Source organism: Martes martes, assembly GCF_963455335.1.
Source record: "Martes martes genome assembly, chromosome: 2".
Taxonomy (NCBI): Eukaryota; Metazoa; Chordata; class Mammalia; order Carnivora; family Mustelidae; genus Martes; species Martes martes.
The window spans coordinates 105,954,992-105,975,395 of record NC_137889.1 but is presented as its reverse complement, the minus strand read 5'-3'; the positions used below and the strand labels follow the sequence as shown (position 1 = coordinate 105,975,395).

At 32.7% G+C, this 20,404-nt stretch overlaps 1 protein-coding gene across 2 annotated transcripts in view; it reads left to right on the top strand.

Moving 5' to 3' along the window:
* The window catches only part of TBCK (TBC1 domain containing kinase), a 205,621-nt gene that overhangs the window by 32,758 nt on the left and 152,459 nt on the right, over positions 1 to 20,404 (top strand). For both annotated transcript variants that reach the window (XM_080796178.1, XM_080796177.1), the window contains exons 4-5: positions 15,137 to 15,251; positions 17,039 to 17,112. In XM_080796178.1, the coding sequence (XP_080652304.1) occupies positions 15,137 to 15,251; positions 17,039 to 17,112 (189 nt within the window). The remainder of the gene's footprint in view (positions 1 to 15,136; positions 15,252 to 17,038; positions 17,113 to 20,404) is intronic.

Sequence of the window (20,404 nt, the reverse complement as noted above, 5' to 3'; positions counted from 1 at the left end):
CAATTTGGCAACAACTGAAATCTTAATTTTGAAACTTCTAATAAGTGAACATGTTGTTTTCTCCAAATTTTTAAATCTTCCTTAATTTCTCTCAGCAATATTTAATAGTTTACAAAGTAGAGTTCTTGCTTTTTTGTTAAACTTATTCCTAAGTATCTTATGTTTTGGTACGATTGTAGACAAAACTGTGTTTTGTCTTCCAATTGTTTGCTCCTAGTATAGAAAGATGCAAGCAGCATAGGCATATGGTACATAAAAATACAAGCGTAAAACAGTTCAAGAAAAAATATAAGGCATAAAGATTATAAGAAGGAAGAGAAAAAGTAGAGGAGGAAAAATAAGAAGAGAAGGAAGAAAGAGGAGGAGGAAAAGTTGTAAATATATTTCTGTTCAACAATGATGTGATTGTGTAGAAAATCCTACAGCATGTACAAAAGAACTCTTTGAATTAATAAATGACTTTAGTGAGGTAGCAGGAAACAAGACCAATATAAAAATATCAATAATAAGTGAGTCTGTTTCTGTTTTGTTTTGTTCTTTAGATTGAAATACAAATAATACTGTATTTGTTTTTTTCTGTCTGACTTACTTCACTTGTATAATACCCTCCATGTTGTCCATCCATGTTGTCACAAATTGCAAGATTTTATTTTTTTTTCATGGCTGAGTAAACTCCATTTTATATATACCACATTTTTTTTCCATTTATCTGTTGATGGACACTTAGGTTGCTTCCTATCTTGGTAATTACAAATAATGCTGCAACGAACAATGGGTGCATATATCTCTTTGAATAGGTGCTTTCATTTTCTTTAGATAAATACCACAAATAGAATTGCTGGATCATTAGCAGTTCTATTAATTTTTGAGGAAGCTCCATACTGTTTTCCACAGTGGTAAAATCAATTTACATTCCCTTCCTCCACGTCTTTGGCAACACTTGTTATTTTTTTGTTTTCTGTTTAAATATAGCCAATCTGACAGGTGTGAAATGATAACTCATTGTGGTTTTATTTGCATTTCCTTGATGATAAGTGATTTTGAGCACCATTTCATGTGTCTGTTCGTCATTTGTATGTCATCTTTGAAGAAAAGGTCTACTCAAGTCCTCTGCCCATTTTTAATAAGATTGTTTGTTGTTTTGATATGAAGTTGTTTAAGTTCTTTATTGTGGATAAATATTTCTTTAATGTTTTTTGTTTTTATTTAAATTCCAGTTACTCAACATACAATGTAATACTAATTTCAGGTATACAATGTAGTGATTCAAAAGATCTGTATAACACCTGGTGCTCATCTTAACAAGCGCACTCCTTAATCCCCATCACCTGTTCCACCATGCACCCACCCATCTCCCCTCTGGTAACCATTAGTTTGTTTTCTATAGGTAAGAGTCTTTCCTGGTTTGTCTCTCTTTCTCTTTCCTCTTTGCTCATTTGTTTCTTGAATTCCACATATGAGTGGAATCATATGGTATTTGTTTTTCTCTAACTGACTTGCTTCACTTAACATAATACTCTCTAGCTCTGTCCATGTCATTGCAAATAACAAGATTTCATTCTTTTTTATGGATTGGTAATACTGTAGTGTGTGTGTGTGAGAGAGAGAGAGAGAGAGAGACTTGGGCTCTTTCCATAGTTTGGCTGTTGCAGATAATGCTGCTATAAATTTCAGGGTGCATGTATTCCTTTGAATTAGTATTTTTGTATTCTTTGGGTAAATACCTGGTAGTACAATTGCTGGATTGTAGCGTACTTATATTACAAAGCTTTAGTGATCAAAACAGTATAGTACCAGGATGCCTGGGTGGCTCAGTTGGTTAAGCCGCTGCCTTCGGCTCAGGTCATGATCCCGGCGTCCTGGGATCGAATCCCGCATTGGGCTCCTTGCTCAGCAGGGAGCCTGCTTCTCCCTCTGCCTCTGCCTGCCACTCTGCCTGTGCTCACTCTCTCTGACAAATAAATAAATAAAATCTTAAAAAACAAAACAAAAAAAAATAGTATAGTACTGATACAAAAATAGACACACAGATCAATGAGACAGAGTAGAAAACCCAGAAATAAACCACAATTATATGGGTCAATTAACCTTTGACAATGCAAGAAAGAATCTAATGGGAAAAGGAGTCTCTTCAACAAACGGTGTTGGGAAAACTGGACAGCAACATGCAAGAAGATGAAACAAACAATAAATTCAAAATGGATTAAAGGCAAAAATATGAGACATAAAACCATAAAAATCCTAGAGGAGAACACAGGTAGAAACCTCTTTGAAATCAGCCATAATAGCTTCTTTCTAGATACATCTCCCGAGGCAAGGGAAACAAAAGCAAATATGAACTATTGAGACTTCATCAAAATGAAAGTTTCTGCATAGTGAAGGAAACAAGCAACACAATTAAAGGTCAGCCTACAGGATGGGAGAAGATATTTGAAAATGACATATCTGATAAAGGGTTAGTATCCAAAATATGTGAAGAACTTCTCAAACTCAACACCCAAAAAACAAATAACCAACTTAAAAAATTGGCAGGAGACGTGAATAGACATTTCTCCAAAGACATATGGATGGCTAATAGACACATGAAAAGATGCTCAACATCACTTGTCATCAGGGAAATACAAATCAAAACTACAGAGAGATATCACCTCTCTGTCAGAATGGCTAAAACCAACAACACAAGAAACAACAGGTGTTGGTGAGGTTGTGGAGAAGGAGGAACCCTCTTACACTGTTGGTGGGAATACAGACTGGTGCAGCCACTCTGGAGAACAATAAAGGATTTTCCTCAAAGAGCTAAAATAGAATTTATTCAATGTTTTAATCAGAGACAATCACTTTGATTAACTGGATGATTATCCTGTCTCTGCATAGATGTAGACTGTAGTCATAATTGCTAACATCATCAGAACTTCGACTAACTTTTGTAGTCATAATTGCTAACATAGAACATTAGATCTGATCAACTGCTTTAACAGGTACTTTCTTTGAGCCCCAATGGACAGCAAAATAAAGCATGGGAGAAATCATGTTTGTTTTAAAACAGAATTGAGAGTAGAAATGTAGAGAGAGAAATGTACTTCTCTATCATAGAATAAGCCAAATGTGTCCCCCACAAAATTTTAAGATTTGAGCAAGTATGCTCAGTGAACTTGTCAAAATATCAAAACTATCCCCTAAATACCTAAATGAGTTACTTGTCGAAAGGCGTTTTTTTAAATTATTGCTCTAGATGTCACTGTGCTTTCCAAAACTATTTCAGTTTTGACATAATTAAAGGTTAGAAGTTCTTTCAAACAATAATTGGCCAAAATTTCTTGAAGCTATTTCTGGATGGAGGGTCATGTCATCAGTATATTAGAGGACCTCTCTCTGCAACATCAGGAGGCACACATCTAATTCTAAAAGCTTTTCACACTAAGAAGGGAAGAAATATCCTTGGCTCTTTGTCTTTTCTTCTTAGAGCAGATGTTTGCCCTGACAGAGAGGACTACTTTTTTTTCTTTTGTTGAAGTATAATTAATTAATATCATTTTAGTTTCATGTATATGACATATTGGGCCCATACAATTCTATACCTTTCTATATATTCAATATATATATCTTCAACAAATGGTGTTGGGAATTCCATACATTACTCAGTGCTCATTTTTTTCTTTGTCTTATGATAATATGTCCTTAAAGGCTTTTTGAGGAATGTCAAAAAGCCCTGAGATAATATTTGTGTCATATAGTATGGCACATAAGTGACTATTGTCTGTGTTATGAAAAGCAGATGACATGTCAAAAATTCTATGAAAAAGTTTATTAACAGAAACTGATTTTAATAGAAACTAAGATCATGGCTGGTGATATGGTATGTATACTTATAACTTTTCCTTTCCTCTTATTAAATACTACATTTGAAAAAGTTTGTCTATATGGAAAAGTTTGGATTACCAAAATACCAAATACCAAAAGTTTAGATTACCAAAATATGACACAGAAACATGAAGTGAGCAAATGCTATTGAAAAAATGGCACTGCCAATAGACTTGCTCAACACAATGTGCCACAAAACTTCAATTTGTAGAAAAACAATATCTAAAGTGCAATAAAACACAGCATAATAAAACAAAACATGCCTGTAATAAGTTGTAAGAGTTCCATATCCTCCCCTAATGGTGGCAAGATGGTCATAACAACTCTAACTTCATATCCTCTCAGTCTTCCGGAGAGGAGCGAGCCATTTTTATCAGTTGCCATTTAAGTCCTGAGATTTTCAATCAGAGCAGCTTAAGAACAATTATTGTGGCCAGGGGAAAGTGACTAATAAAGGCCTGAGTCACATTTCTACTCCTAAAGACAGAACGTATGAGATAAAGGAGAATAGGAGGGAGACGGAGTCTGAAATAAAAATTATAAATTTTCTTTGGAAGAAGGGGACATGGATGCCAGGGAGGGAAACAATAAATATCCACTTTAAGGTATAGGAATTGATACTCAGAGCAGTTACTTTAACACATCTGTCACAGTGATATAGCTGGAGCTCAAAACCTCTCTTTTGACTTCACTATACTGTTAAACACTGAGAGGCAATATAATGTAGTGGGTAAAGACATGGACTCGAAGACCAACCTGCTGGGTCTGAATCCCAACTCCACCATTTACTTACTTGGCTAATTTATGTAACCCCTCTGTGTTTCTATCTTACCACCTTCTAGGATAGTGAAATAATAGATGTGAATTATTTATAACAGCACATACATAGTATGCTTTATCTAAGTGTTTCCTATTAGTGACTGTAATGGTAATAGTGTTTTTATAAGTACTATAATATACTAAATGATTATTGAATATTATCAATAAGCATTCCCTGTGGAACAGTCATAGCCTTTCTATGATGGCCGATTATGATTTAGATTATAATTAACCTATGCAATGACCATTCCATATTTCCTCATTAAGTACGTATGTTTCAGACACTGGGCTAGGTGCTAGTGAATCTGAAGATGAAAACGTAAAGTCCTAATCTTTAGAGAGATTGCTGGCTAGTGAGTAGATAAGAGTTATAATAAGCAATTACAATACAGCATTTTTTGATAAGTATATACCAGAAGAATATGCAATTTAGCTTGGAGACATCGTACGTCACAGCCATGAGAATCTAGAAAAGTTTTACTAAAAAATAATGCTTGTATTGAATTTTGAAGAATGTCTAGGTGTCATCCATGTGGACCAAATAGAAGGACAGAGAAAACAGCATGTGTAAAAGGGCATTGATATGTAAGCAGATGAATAAAGCAGATGTGGAGGGTGCATGGGAGGAGAGGTGAAGGAGATGAACTTGGGGAGCTAAGTAGTAAAAGCATCCATCAGAGAGCAATGAGATTGCTTTGTCTATTTTTCTTTATGAAACAGTTTTGGAGAGTAGAAGTGGAGCACTTTAAGATGATGAGTCATAAATATAGGTTGCTGTTTCAGACAGTGACTTAAGATGAAAACGAAGTGGTCGTATGAAGAATGACTGATATCCTACTTAGAAATTCCTCCCAGATTACCTAGACAAGAGAAAAATGTGTTTTTCTCTCTCCTAATCATCTGAGTTAGTGAAAGTCGTAGCTCTCCTCTGCCAGCAATCTGTTTCTGGTCAATGCGTCCTGTAATTGTCCATATGCTAACTATACTTTCTCTGTTCATGTTAGTTTATTCACTAGCTAGACACTGTCAATGGTTGGTGTCACCAGTCTTAGGTGATAGGACATAAGAAAAGCGTTCATGTCTGTTTGTTTTTATAGCATTTACATCAGTGTCCAAATGCAGATAAGTGCTTCAAAATCATCATGATAAGGACTGGACATTCCCAAATCTGCCACATATATCTTAGACAAAAAAAAAATAAATCCCAATTTCAAGTTTTAGTGTACTTCCCTATTACTTTATGCTTCAAATTATCAGTTCTCTCATAATGACAGTTTTAAGAATATGACACTGCTCAAAATCTGGCACTCTATACTGTTATTTCCTTGTGAAATTTCATTTTAAATGTGTCCACCGCTTTCCTGGCAAAATACTATATTGTGCTTACCTGTTAAAATTCTGAAGGAGAAGATGCCCTTCAACAGATGAATGGTTAAAGAAGTTAGTGAAATACTACTCAGCAATAAAAAAAAAATGAACTGGTAATGCAGGCAGCAACATGGATGAATCCTAAGAACATCATGCAAAGTACAAAAAAACTAGATAGACACAGAATAATGCCATAGTGTTCCATTTATTTGAAACTCTTGAAAAGGCAAACTTAATCTAGAGTGATAGAAGACAGACCAGTGGTTGCTTCAAGCCAGGCATAGGATATGGAGATTGTCTGGGAAGAGGAATAAGAGAATCCTTTCAAGGTGTTGAAAGTGCTCTGTTTCTTGACTGTGGCAGTGCTTGGGGTCATATATACATTTGTCAAAACTCTTCTAAGGTACATTGTAAATGAGTTTTTTGTTTGTAATTTAATCTAAATAAAGATCATTTAAAGAAAAGTATGAAGGAAAATTATTCTGTTATAGTCAGGTCATGATGGAGAAAAACAAGTCCCCTTGATGGCATGTGTGTCCTTACAAACAACTCTATTCGTTTCTGAAATGAATGGCTGCTGAAACAAATTATCACAAATTGAGTGGCTTGAAACACTGGAAATTTATTCTCACACAATTCTGGAGACCAGTAGTCAGAAATCAAGCTGTTGACAGGCCCCGCTATCTTCAGAGGCTCCTGGGAAGAATCCTTTCTGCCTTTTCCAATTTCTGGTGGCTTTCAGCATTCCTTAGCTTCCTTGGCTTGTGACCACATCACTCCAATCTCTGTCTCCATATCTCCTCCTTTGTGTGTCTGTCTCTTATAAGAACACTTGACACTGGATTTTGTGCCTGGCTGAATGATCAATGATGATCATATGCAAAGACTTTTTTTCCAAATAAAGTAATATTCTTAGGTTCTGGGCGTTAGGATGTGGACATTTTGGGGCAAGGGGAGTGGGGCCCCATTTAGACTATATCAACTAATATTATTCATTAATATAATGCTTTTCCATCAGTTAGTAAAATAGAATTGTCCTTTACTTTTTTAACAGTGTCGTGGTATCATTATGGGATACTTTGGAGATCTATCTATCCATCTGTCTTTCTTTCCTGTAGCTTTTTGGAATGAATCTAATTTTCCTTGTGTCAGAGAGTTAAGATCAGTGACTCTAGTTGAAATTTAGGAGAAATAGAATTCACTCATTCAGGTCACCTGTCTTGGGAAAAAGGAACTGCATAGGTAAGCAAAGCTCCCTAGAGTTCTACATTAGGTTTGGAGATAAAGGCCCAACTATTAATATGGTCTTATTTTATTCTGCATTCTTTATTAATATATCATAGGAACTTTGCAAGGTTGATAGAAGTACTTAATAAAATTTTAATTTGGGGGGTTCTTTGATCAAAATATCATCACTGTATCACCCCAATTCTGATAAATAGAATAAAACTGTGAATAGGAAATTTTCAATAACCAAATCTCTTATAATTTGCTTAAGACAGACCAACACATCATTGAACTGAACATTTCAGTTTGACTAACTTTTGATTGTGCTATGCTGTCTTGCAGACAGTGAACTAAACATGTGCATAAAACACAAGCCCTCTCTAGTTCATTTTGTTGTGATGGGTTGGGGGTAGGGTGGCAGATTGCCTAAAAGGAAAATGTTGATTTCAAATCAAAATTCTGAACAATAATAGGAATTTGTTCCTTCTTTTTCACACAGTAATATTAAATAAATTTAAGCTTTAAAAAAAAAAAAAAAACTTCAGAATGAGCTAAGATACAGATCCAAGCAAACATGAGCCTCCATAGGTTCTGTCTTAGAGAAAAGTTACAACTTTATATGGCCCCAAATGCTGCCAGGGCATGGAAAATGAGATTTATTACCCAGTGTGTTTTCATTGACAGTATCAGTAACTATGGTAAAAAAAGGTTTTTGGAGTGTCTGTGCCAGGATAGTATAGCTGCTTGGGAAAAGAAAAATTGACATTGCAGGAATAACCAGCTCACTCTGGGGTCCTCCAGTCCTGCTTATCAAATGTCAATTTTTTTCCCCGCAGATAAATTAGAAAACCGTTTTGCTGATTTTATTGTATCGTGGAAATGGTTGGAGAGCTCATTTTATAATCTTTGTTAATTTATGGACTATAGATGGAGAAATAGATGATAGATAGACAATGTTATATACTTTATTATATATGTTATATGTTATATACTTTATGTTATATACTTTATTATGTTATATACTTTATTATAGAAACCCTAGAGTATTTTTGAGAAGGTCTTGGACTTTTTGTTTGTTCTTTTCTGCTTTTACAAACGGCCAGGATTCTGTGTAGGACCAATATCTCATTGATCTCCATTCAGCCCCTTTTTGGTGTTACATTTCCCACTTTATACATTTGCATATAACTAAATGAAGGATGAAATTGGAACATTCTCCAAGCAAAGCAAATCAGTGACGGAGTCTCTATTATGTCTGAACCTCAAACCACTAGACTATGCTTTCCATATGTATTTTGATCTTATCCAATTACATTTGTGATGAGAAAGGAAAGTTACCTAGTATTCGAGTTGGAAAATTAATTCCCCAATTTATTGTATCCCATTGAGAATTAGTCACATTCCAGATTAATAGTTTCAACTTTTTTTTTTTTTTTTAGTTAGACCCAAACTGTAAAATATGCTCAATCTCACAATTTAGGGATTTTTTTTAGGCCTAATACAAAACAATCTTTAGGTAAGCAGTTAATCAATGAAACTTCCATTTCAAAACATCTGAATCTGAAGCAAATGAACTATTAAATTTAGCATAAATGGATAACTTTTCGGTCTAAAACATGTGTACCCAGTAGTGAAATCAGCTATTTCCTTTTTCAATTCCAAAAACTTTCTTTTTTTCTCTTTATATAAAAAAAAATTGCTCTGTTGAATAGTGTGGTATTTTTAACAACATGTTAAAATTTAATAAGTGATAAGTGGCAAATTCTAAGAGCCTCAAAGACATTAGCTCAGCATTGAAAATACCCCCCTCTCCAAATTCAAAATAATAGACCAGTGAGCTATTTTAAATTATATACTACTTGAGCTCTATTGTCTGGAAGTTACAGAAGGAGAGTTTAGGTTGAAGATGACACAGGATTATACGGTTGTATTATTATCTGAATATTAGTCATTAGTATTTCATTTTTCCTCTCCATTTCCAAAATCACACAGTAGCTAACTAATTTTCCCCTGTGTTTACTCTCCTTTAACATTTTACTTCAGGCTGATACCAAGTAAGGAAAGTTTTAGACCAAAAGGAAAATTTCTGTGGGAGCGATCAAGTTTTATAAGGTGAAAGAACATCTTGAACTCATAGAATCCAGAAGTGCGTTTCCTCTCTTGGTTTGCTGACAGTATGGGTATTTTGGCTTGTGGAGTGGCCCTTAGAAATGTCATGGATTATGGATCAGAGGAAATAGCATGTGTGGTTTTAGTTACCACCTATTGTGAATGACTTCCAAATCTATCTCAGCAACCCTGACCTCTCACTCTCTTTCTTGGCCTCCATTTCTTGCAGTCTGAATAACATCTCTTCTCGGAAACACTGCAAATAACCAAAAAGAACTGATGGTTTGAGTCTGATGGGAATTTGTCCTTACTTCTTTTTTTAACACCTTTATTGAGGTATAATTGATATACAAGGAAACTGCAAATATTTAATGTATACATTTGAGTTTGGATATATGAATACACCTGTGAAACCATCACTGCAGTCAAGGTAGTAGACATACCATCACCTCTAACAGTTTCACCCCTGTGTCCTTTTTATTTTTGTGTGTGATAAGAACACTTCTCTACACTCTTAACAAATGAGATCTACCCTCCTAACAAAATTTTAAGTGTGCAATACAGTATTGTTAACTATCAACACCATGTTGTACAGCAGATCTCTAGGACTTATATTACACAACTGACACTTTAAATCAATTGATTTTCCCTCCCCATTCCCTGGTAATCATTTTCTTCTCTCCCTAATCCCTTATAACTGTTCTATTCTCTACTTCTATAAATTTGACTATTTGTTCTATTCTCTACTTCTATAAATTTGACTATTTTTTAAACCTTATTTAAGTGGAATAAGACAGTATTTGTCCTTCTGTGTCCAGATTATTTCACTTAGCATAATGTCCTCCAGATTTACCCATATTGTTGCAAATGGCAGGATTTTCTTTCTTTCAAAAAAACCCTCTAAGTCAACTTACTGTTGATCCACTGCAAGTGTAATATACTTTTTTGAGCTGTTATTTCATTAATGGTGAAGAATTTAATCTTGTTACTGCACCCTCTTGCACTATCATGGAATGTCATTGCATACATGTATTGAACACCTACTGATACATGTTTATTGAACTCCTACCTTACAGTAACTGCGATAGGTAGAGGGATTACAAGTTAAATAAGTTAGTACCTGCCTCAGGGTACAGTGATTTATTTTTGTAGATCTGTTTTGGTTTCACCAATGTAATAAATAGATGTTCTTATTTTCTTTTTCTTGTAACACAGAGGAAATGGATGATTCTCTTCTGCTGACTTAATTATAGAATTACATTGAAATTCTTTTGAATTCAATTGTATTAAAATTATCAGTTTATAAAACTGTCTTTCCACCTACACTGTAGGTTTTTTGATTGTAGAGATCAGTTCTTTCTCTTGATAGCCATGGAGCCTAACACAGTAGTGTGAAAACACAATACCAAGTAGATAATAGCCACTTAATTGATATGTTTAAATATAAATGGAAGTTTTTTAAAATATCATCTTGCTTTATTAAAAATTATTAGTCATATTATTTTGAAAGCTACCTTTTAGCCATTTCTATGTATTTATAATCACCAAAGATTTTTATGTTCATTAAACTTTTCAGAGTGTCAAGGACAATGGTAACAAAGTAAATTCTACTCTCACAATCTTTGGGAGTGACGTAGTAACTGAAAATTTCAAAAGGAAGAGAATATTTTCTGACTTGAAGTTTCATTTACATTTTCTAGATTAGTGATGGATTTCTTTATTAATGAGATTCTAACTTGGAAATTGTGTAGGATGAAGTACTGTTATCCCCTGCAAACATTTTTTTTTTTTTTTAATTGGGAGAATCCCACTCTCTTAATTGTAACTCTCCTTCTGGAGTCCATTTTCAATTAACTGTGACATGCTATTACTGGACATATGATTTTTTTTACCTTGCTGTTTTGTTATAATTGCATTAGCTACTTCAAAATAATTTTTTAAAAGATTTTGTGATCTAAATTATTGGCAGTATTAAAGAATATAGTTTTAAAACAAAACGAGTATATGGAATTTCACATATACTCATTCCTTCTCATTATGGAAGGAATCTTTTTCTTCTCCTTTACCTTATTTTTTAAAATAAATTTTACAATTAAATCCTAAGAATACAAAAGGGCAGATAAGCAAATCTGATTTACTCTAATTTATACTGAAGAATACTTAGTCCATTAGCTGTAATTTATGTGTGGTCTCAAGTAATGGCTAAGATTTGTCATGAGCTTCAGCTTTCCTGTGTTTGAATTTTAAAAAATTATTTCAACATATATGTGCATCAACTTGACAATAGCATGAATGTGCTTTTTGATGTGAAAGTATTTTCCAGTTGTACTTTACGATCAGTAAAAGCGAGTAGACAGTATAGAACATGCAGTCTTCTGTGTTCAGCTGTTTCAGAACTGTTTTAATGGAAAAAATCGCTTTAAAGGTTTGGTTTTCTTAAGAAAGATTTCTATATTGAAGCAGTGTGCAACTGAGGTCCTCTAGTGTCACAGCTAAATATGGCATCAGCTTTTAAGATTTTGTGAATTTTGTGTGTGCATGTCAGAGAAAGGGAAGAAGGACAAAAGAGATTACTACTGTAAACTTGACTCATACAGCCAAATGAGCTTAGAAAACTAGGTTCTTATGTTTTATTAGTCAATCTCCGGAAAAGTTTTTCTTTGTTTTTAAAAGGGGAGACATTTGTATTCTTTCATATGCACATATTTATCAATGTTACTATGGCTGTTTTAAAGTTTGGGATCTTTTCCTTTCCATAGTTGGTTTCTTTTTTGTGGATGTTTATGAAAACTCCATTAATTTAAAATTGTTTTTGTTTCACACATTCCCTATTTGCCTAAGATTGACTGTTTTGTCTCTTTAATATGGGGGAAACTATTTGATAAAGAGAAATACTTTAAAGAGGAATTCTTTATAAATAGTAACTTTTATTGTTTCTTTTTTACATATTTCATGGAGAATATCAGTTTATTTTAAAATATGGCTGACAACCAGGGATTATCTGACATCTGATGAAAAAGATAGTCTGAGAGAAAGAGAGCCAAGGGGGGAAAACAAAAAAACTTACCCTAGAGGAAATAAAGATAACACTGCCCCCACCCCGAATCAGCAGAATTCTAGTAACAATTCTCAGAGAGACTTAAAAGAATAATGTATCCATACCACAGAATAGGATCTGTTGAAAAGGAACAGCTACAGATCAGGACAAAGAATCTGGAAATTAAATAATAGAAGAGATAGGACTAAAGACCATGCTCATAGGAAATAAAACAGAAAGTTGGTCTGGAGAATGGATCTAATTTTTACCTGCCCACTAAGAGTTCTAACTAAAAGATACAGTAGAGGGAGAAAACAAAGACCTAACAAATCAACTTTTCCTTGTTAATTCTTCTGCTAATAGAACATGTGAGTCTTCAGATTAAAGAGGCACACCTGTGGCTTACTTACATAAATGCACAAATGCCCACACTCTAGACACACTGGACTAAATTTTTACAAGTCTAAGGATAAAGTGAAAAGAATCACAAGCTTCCAAAGGGGAATAACAAGCTATCTACAACAAAATTATGTTGATACGGAACTTCTTACCATTAATAAAGAACACTTGAAGACAATGGAGAAATCTTTTTCAAGTTTAAAGATAAGAGTAAGACATTTTAAGACCTGTCATGCTTTAAAATGTCCTACTCATGCCACACTTATGAAAAATTTTCTCATGGTTGTCTTCTAGCTAAGTCAAAATATAAATACAAAACGAATAATAGGAGGTATAAAAAATAATGGTAGCTGATAACCTTCATGAGTAGTTATAATCATAAAATTATAGTACATATTAAGTCCTGATGACTGAGATGTTTTTGCTTGAGAACTAGGGGTTAAGTGGCTTAGGTATATATATTTTTCTTAGTTCTAGAGTGAATATTTACTAATCAGAATATGGCAATGTGAAGGTCACTTCCCATCTGTCTCAGAGTGAAAGCCAAAGTCTTTACAATGGCCTGAATGGCCTACATGATCTGGCTCCTTGTTATGTCTCTGACCTCATCTCCTAATACTTTACCCTTTGCTCATTCTATTGCATGCATAGTGGCTTCATTGAACTTTTTGAATTGCTGTGCAGTTTCCAGTTAAGGACTTACTGTGCCCTCTGCCTGAATCACCTATTTCCCAGAGAGCTGCATGTCTTTTTTCACTTCTTTTAGATTTCTGCACAAATATCACCTTTGTGAGGTCTTCCTTGACCACACTTTGTATGTATTGGCATCCTGCTACCCCATATTCTCTCTTCCCTACTTTTTCTCCTTAGCACTTAATCACCATGTCATGTTATGTATTTACTTGTTTATTTGTTTAGCCATCAAAAAAGAAATGTAGATTTTTTATTTCACTTATAAAATTTGATAATGTAAAAATAATACAGCTAAAAAAATCAGGAGTTGGGAAAGGAAAATAGGAAAGTTGTAAAAGTATGTTAATTGTATCATCTTGCATAGCAAAGAAGATTTAATTACATTAACTAAAAGTCTAACCACGAGAAGAATTGAAAACAGAAACTGCTAAGGGTTGGTACCTCTGGAAAGTCAGACTAGAATGAAAAGAGGGATTTTTGCTTTTCATGTCTTGTTCTTTCTTATGGTTTTAATTTAGAGGAGGGAGTCGTATTGCAAGTATTTTTTTTTTTATTTTATTCAGCTTTTTTTAACATCACATGTTTTGAGCTATACTTTACATACTTTAAAATATAGTCTTTTTAGTGTACAGGTCAGTCAGTTTGATAAACTCAATAATGTAATGATCATCAAAATCAAGACAACAATTCTGTCAGGTAAAATTTCTACATACTCCTTTGTAGTCAACCTGTCCTACCAAGCAAGCCCATGATAATTAGTAACCTATTACTCCATTCTTTTACTTTTAACTTACATTTTTTATTTAATATGGGTTGCTTATAGTCTGAATGTAGTTGAGTCTCAATTCCTATCCAATCTCACAATTCTTAGCTTTGTATTGGTGAGTTTAAATGTTTACATTTACATTTAATATAGTTATTGATACATCCTAATTAAAATCTATACCAAAATGTTAATATTGATAGTTTGGGAGATTGGGTTTGAATTAATCTTTCCTACTTTTCTGTGTCTCACTCCTGACTTCCCACAGAATGGTGCTGGATTAAAAAAAGAAAAATGGAAAGAGATGGAGAGGGAAAGAGAGAGAGAAATGGGTGGAAGATGGCTTAGAAAGAATTGAAGAGAAATGTTTGCTAAATTGTGAATTGCTGGAGGTTACTTTGTGGATTGATATGTAAATAACCTCATGTATATCTACCATAAAATATATTTTAGCTCTTTTTCAGGGACTTAGGCATTTTGTCTTGAGCAGTAGAGGTGGTTTTCCTGACTTAGTTCTGCCATATATCTGAAACTTTTCTGATAATTTGGCGAAGCCAAACCTGCAGAAGGTTAATCACACACCACCAAAATTCAACTCCCTCCCTGGAAAAACAAATACTGCTATTAGAGTATCCTCATAAAACTGTAGGATCTTGCCAGATCAATTCCGATGTAATCAGAAAATCCAAAATTTGTATATAGTGGATATCTTATAAATTGCATGGATTGTATTTTCTCTGAATAGAGGAAGAATAATAAAAATATAACTGAATTTTAATAACCTCATTTCATTCTTTAAAACAGATTCTGTTTCTGCTTTTTAATCAATCTATTGATCTGTGACTTTGTTTTCTTCATAGCTATTCAAAGGTTTTGTGCGTCGCATTTGAGGTACTTCAAGGTCTGCAATATATGAACAAACATGGTATAGTACACCGAGCACTGTCTCCTCATAATATTCTTTTGGACCGAAAGGTAATTGTCAAATAATACATTAAATATTTGTCTGTTGTTTGTGGTTGGAAGCTACTGAAATCAGACCCACTCAGAGCGACTATAGAATACAAATATATTTTAATAATATTCATAATGAAATGGCTCTATGAAAGTGATATCTCTGTAGTAGTTAGAAAAAAAAACTTATCTTTAAATTATATAAATCCAAGTGTTTTTCACATGCATTATTCTTTTTTTCTCAAGATTCATTTTCTAACTTCATGTTTGGTTTTTCCTTTCATTTGCTTTCTGAAAAATAGGCATAGTATCTTCCCAGTCCATTCCTTCTCTGAATTTGCTTTCATTTTAAGAAAGCTTCTCTATTTACATAGAGTATTTTTGTCATACCATAGCTGCCTTGTATTTTCTCCTCTGTATCTTTCTTCTTCCCTATTTTTTTCTTTTTTATTTTATTCTCCATTTATCCTCTTTATTTACCAGCTGTTCATACCTAGCTTCTTTTCTTATTGGAATTCCACTTCTCTACCTGGAAATCTTGTGGGTGATTAATATGAAGGAGGTCAACCCTCATAAGAAAATTATGGGTAGCAAGGTGGTATGTTTTCAGGAATAATCATATGTTCATTTTTCCATAAGCATATAAAATAGTTTTGAGAGAATTTTTTCTGGGGAATTTTTTTTTGTATTAGTAGGATTATTCTTTTCCTCTGATTCCCAGACTTTTACCAAATTACCCTATGATATTAAAAATCATAAAAGCTACAGTGGTTCTCATTAATTGCATTTTTATAGCAGTGGAGTATCTAACCAATCTGATTGTTTTAATATATAAATGTTTTATAGTGCTGGGAAGTAAAGTTCTTGAGAAAAAGAAAACAAATCTTAAAATCAATTTAACTTTTTTTAAAGTCTTAAATATCAAAAAGGAGGAAAACTTAAGAGACTTATAAAATTTATATTTGCTTTTTATTAAGAACCTCACTTTTGTGATAATTATGGCTTTCTCAAACAATATAAAAATTAGAAATCTAGCAGATTCACTAATATCTTGATTTGTGAACTGATCTTTTCAAGTTGAGAACTCCCATGTCAGGGTTACATTATAACATTATGAATAAACTTGCAAATCCTTGAAAAAAAATTCTTTTATTAATTTACCAAAAAATGTTCTAAGTAGAGATTCAAGACAAATGAGAACATTTCTGCTTTTTTTTGGTTTTGTCAAAATACCTGGAAAATATTGGGGTGCCTGGGTGGCTCAGTGGGTTAAGCCTCTGCTTTTGGCTCAGGTCATGGTCTCAGGGTCCTGGGATCAAGCCCTGCATCCGGCTTTCTGCTCGGCGGGGAGCCTGCTTCCCCCACTCTCTGCCTGTTGCTCTGCCTGCTTGTGATCTCTCTCTCTGTTAAATAAATAAATAAAATCTTAAAAAAAAAAAAAAACCTGGAAAATATAAACAAAAATTTTTAAGCATTTGTTGTTTTGAGATCTATATATAAGTAATATATATATGTGTATATACATACATACACATATGCATATAATTATACATCTATTTGTAATGAGTGTAAAGCAGATTTCAGACATTTGTGAATACTTTTTAAATAAAATTATGATAAACTAAAATTATGGCAAATTAATTTTTTTTCTTAATATACCTGGCTGGTGATTTCCTTACTTATGAAATGTATAATGATACATTTCATTATACTGCTACCTTATACTGCTACATTATACTACTATACATTTCATTATATCCTGCTACTATTATTAAAACATTTAATAGTGATTTTTATTTTTATTGTAGGGACATGTTAAATTGGCTAAATTTGGACTTTATCACATGACAGCTCATGGTGATGATGTTGATTTCCCAATTGGGTAAGAATATGTTTTCTTTTTTTCTGAGTTGTGTCGTAAACTTTGTAATAGTTGATAAAATATATGTTTCATTATTAGTGATATTACTTTCTCCACAAAACTAGCTTTTCTTTATTAACATATTTTAATTTTCCATATACTTTTAAAGAGTAGACAGTGAGTTTTTCCAGTGCCCAAAAGATATCTAATGTTGATATTTCATTGAATTGGAAGAGAGGCTAACAGATTATCAACATTCTTCACTTTATTTTTTTTTCTCTCTTTTTTTTTAATTAAAATTTTTTTTATTTTTTTATAAACACATAATGTATTTTTAGCCCCAGGGGTACAGGTCTGTGAATCGCCAGGTTTACACACTTCACAGCACTCACCATAGCGCATACCCTCCCAATGTCCATTACCTTCTTCACTTTATAATGCTTACTGATTAATTTCATTTTATCCAGAATTGGGTAAATTTAAGGAAAGAAGGCTGATCAGATTCTAACAATGATAATGCGTGTTCCTTAAAAGGCTGAGAAAAAGCATTCTTATAGTATTTTCTACAAATTCCTTGTTCCATAAGATACAATCGTATATTAAGACTCAAATTAAGTCATTGTAGGTATAAGATGTATTTCTATATTTAAGTTTGGGGAGGTTTATTTGATCACTTCTGCTATGAAATTCTAGTTTATGTTGGCCTCTAAGAAAGGAAAGTTTATTTTATCCTTTTATAATCAGATGCTTTTGATATAGATTTTTGTGTTGTATTTATTGTATGGTTTCTATTTAGACATTTTAATAATATAATTCTTTTATTTTTTGCATATTTAATTTTGGCATTATTTTCAGTACATAGAAATTTCAAAATAGTACAAGAATCCCTGTATAGCCTTAACATTTCATTACATTTGCTTTATTTATTTTTTCTTACACATATAGGTATATGTGTATATTAATATTTTTTAAATCATTTAAGAATAATTAGTGCATATGATGACCTTTTACCCTTAATGCTTCAGTTTGTATTTCCTAAAGTAAGGAATTTTCTTACATATCCACAAAACAAATATCAAAAAAGGAAATTAAAATTAATGTAATACTGTTATTTACTTTAGAGACCTTATTCATATTGTTCAATTGCTTTCTGATTTTTTTAATAGGACCTATTTGTGTTTTGCTCTTTGGGCTCTCTGAAATTAGTTCTGTCACTCCATTACCAAGAATTGTGCTTTAAAGTCATGGAATGTGTTTCTGCAGGAACATTGCTTAATTAGATGTTTTTAAAAAGGGACTCATTTATAAATTATCCTTTTATCTTTATGATTAGATTATAGATTTCTTACCAAAAAATGTTATTAGGCCATCACTAATAATCTTAAAATAAATTGCTTATCATTCCTTCCTTTAATTAAGACAATATTTATTGAACACCTTCTCTTCTGGATGCTTGGATGTGCAAAAATGGGTAAGATAGATTCCTATCCTCAAGAAGCTCATTGTTTAGTGGAAAATTTTCTCTTTTGATGGCATATTTATTAAGGTACATAAATTAATAATCTTGCAGTTTCACATACCAACACTTTGGTCATAAGAAAAAAACAATTGTTTAACAAGCATGAAAACAACAATTTGTAAAAATAGCCTACATTTTATTTGTTTAAAAAAAAAATCCTTTTGAGTATAATAAAAATAAGTTCACTATAAAGCTCCAGTGTCTTCTTTCATATGTGATAATTGCCTTTTGAAGTAACTTTTAGGGAGCAGTGGTCTCACAGGAAATAAATGTGATTGCTAATGCTTCTTCATGTTGTCTAAATCAAGCTGTCTGAGAAAGAACTCCAAAAACATAATGCAAACAAAAATTGCTTTAATTTTTTTGCCTTTTACTTAAAGATGCTTTAGGTTTACTAGGGATGAATGGAAGAAAGGAAGTGATTTTTCATAAAGCACATCAAGTATTGAAGAACTACATTTGAATTTAAAATGCTTGGATAGAATTGGTCTTGTGTGCCATTTGGTCTGGGTTACTTTGAAGTCTTGGACCCAAAGGGTCTGACCAGAAAGTATCAAAGAGCAAAATGTGAAACATTAGCCAGGAAAAATAAAGTGATCAAACAGCTAAGGCATGAAAGAAAATATTTACACCAAAAAAAGCTTACAGTTGATTCAAAAGACAAATATTAAGGAACAACAAAGTAAAATGTTAACATCTGTTTCAAAATATTGTAGAGTTAGAAATTGGACATTCGTTTCAGTTGGCCAGTAGCTTAATACCTTGTTAAAAGATCAAACAAATGATGAAAGCCTCACCAGTCATACAGCAAAGTTCTGGTAATTTTCTTTGAGTGTTAAAATGCTACGCTAAAGAGACATTTGTTGAAAAGAGATAATCTACATTTAAAAACAATCCTAGGATTTATTTTTTTATTAGTTTAATTAATTCTTGATTAAAAGGGAAATGAGAATTTTTAGAGCAAAGCTCACCTCTATGCTTCTAGAGATCACAGTCAGAAATCTTAGATATAACAATTTACCTATAGTATTGCTTGGCGTTTCACAATCCACACCATTATTTTTGGATAAGATGTACTGGAAATCAGGATTAAAAATAAACAATTTGCCTTCTAGGTATATCAAGGTGATGGTGATTAAAAATACAACATTGCATTTTTATCATATTTTCCATTTTTGTAAAAACAGTACTCACTCATATTTATAACAGTTTTGTGAGATAAACATTATTATTACTATTTTCAGATTAAGAAACCCTGATCACATATAGAATATGTGCTAGAATTGAAACTAGAATACAAATATTATAACATCAAGTCCATCCTTTTTCCCCTAGGCTTTGTTGTCTCCCGAGATGCCATTTAGAAGAGCAATATGATCACTTTTGGGTAAAATGACTCAACACAAATTTATATATGAGAGAAATATATAAGCAAATTAAAAGTATATATTACTGTCATCATTATCATTGCATTAAAGTGTAAAGATATGTAAAAGCCTAAGTTACCCATTTGAATTTAAGCTATATTCTCTGACTTAATTGACATATTTTAAATGTAAGTATTAGCAATCATAGTGTGAGGAGGTGGCTACAGAAAAATTCAGGAAGAGAAATGGAAGTAATATTTGAATGCCTATGTTACATATATTACATAGATGTACCATATACTTAAATATATTTTGATTATAGTCATTATTGCCGGGTGTCATAGTAATCTAATGTTCATGGGATTGAAAAATACAGATAATTATGCTTATGACTAAATTTGATGATAAATGAAGAAAGGATATGCAC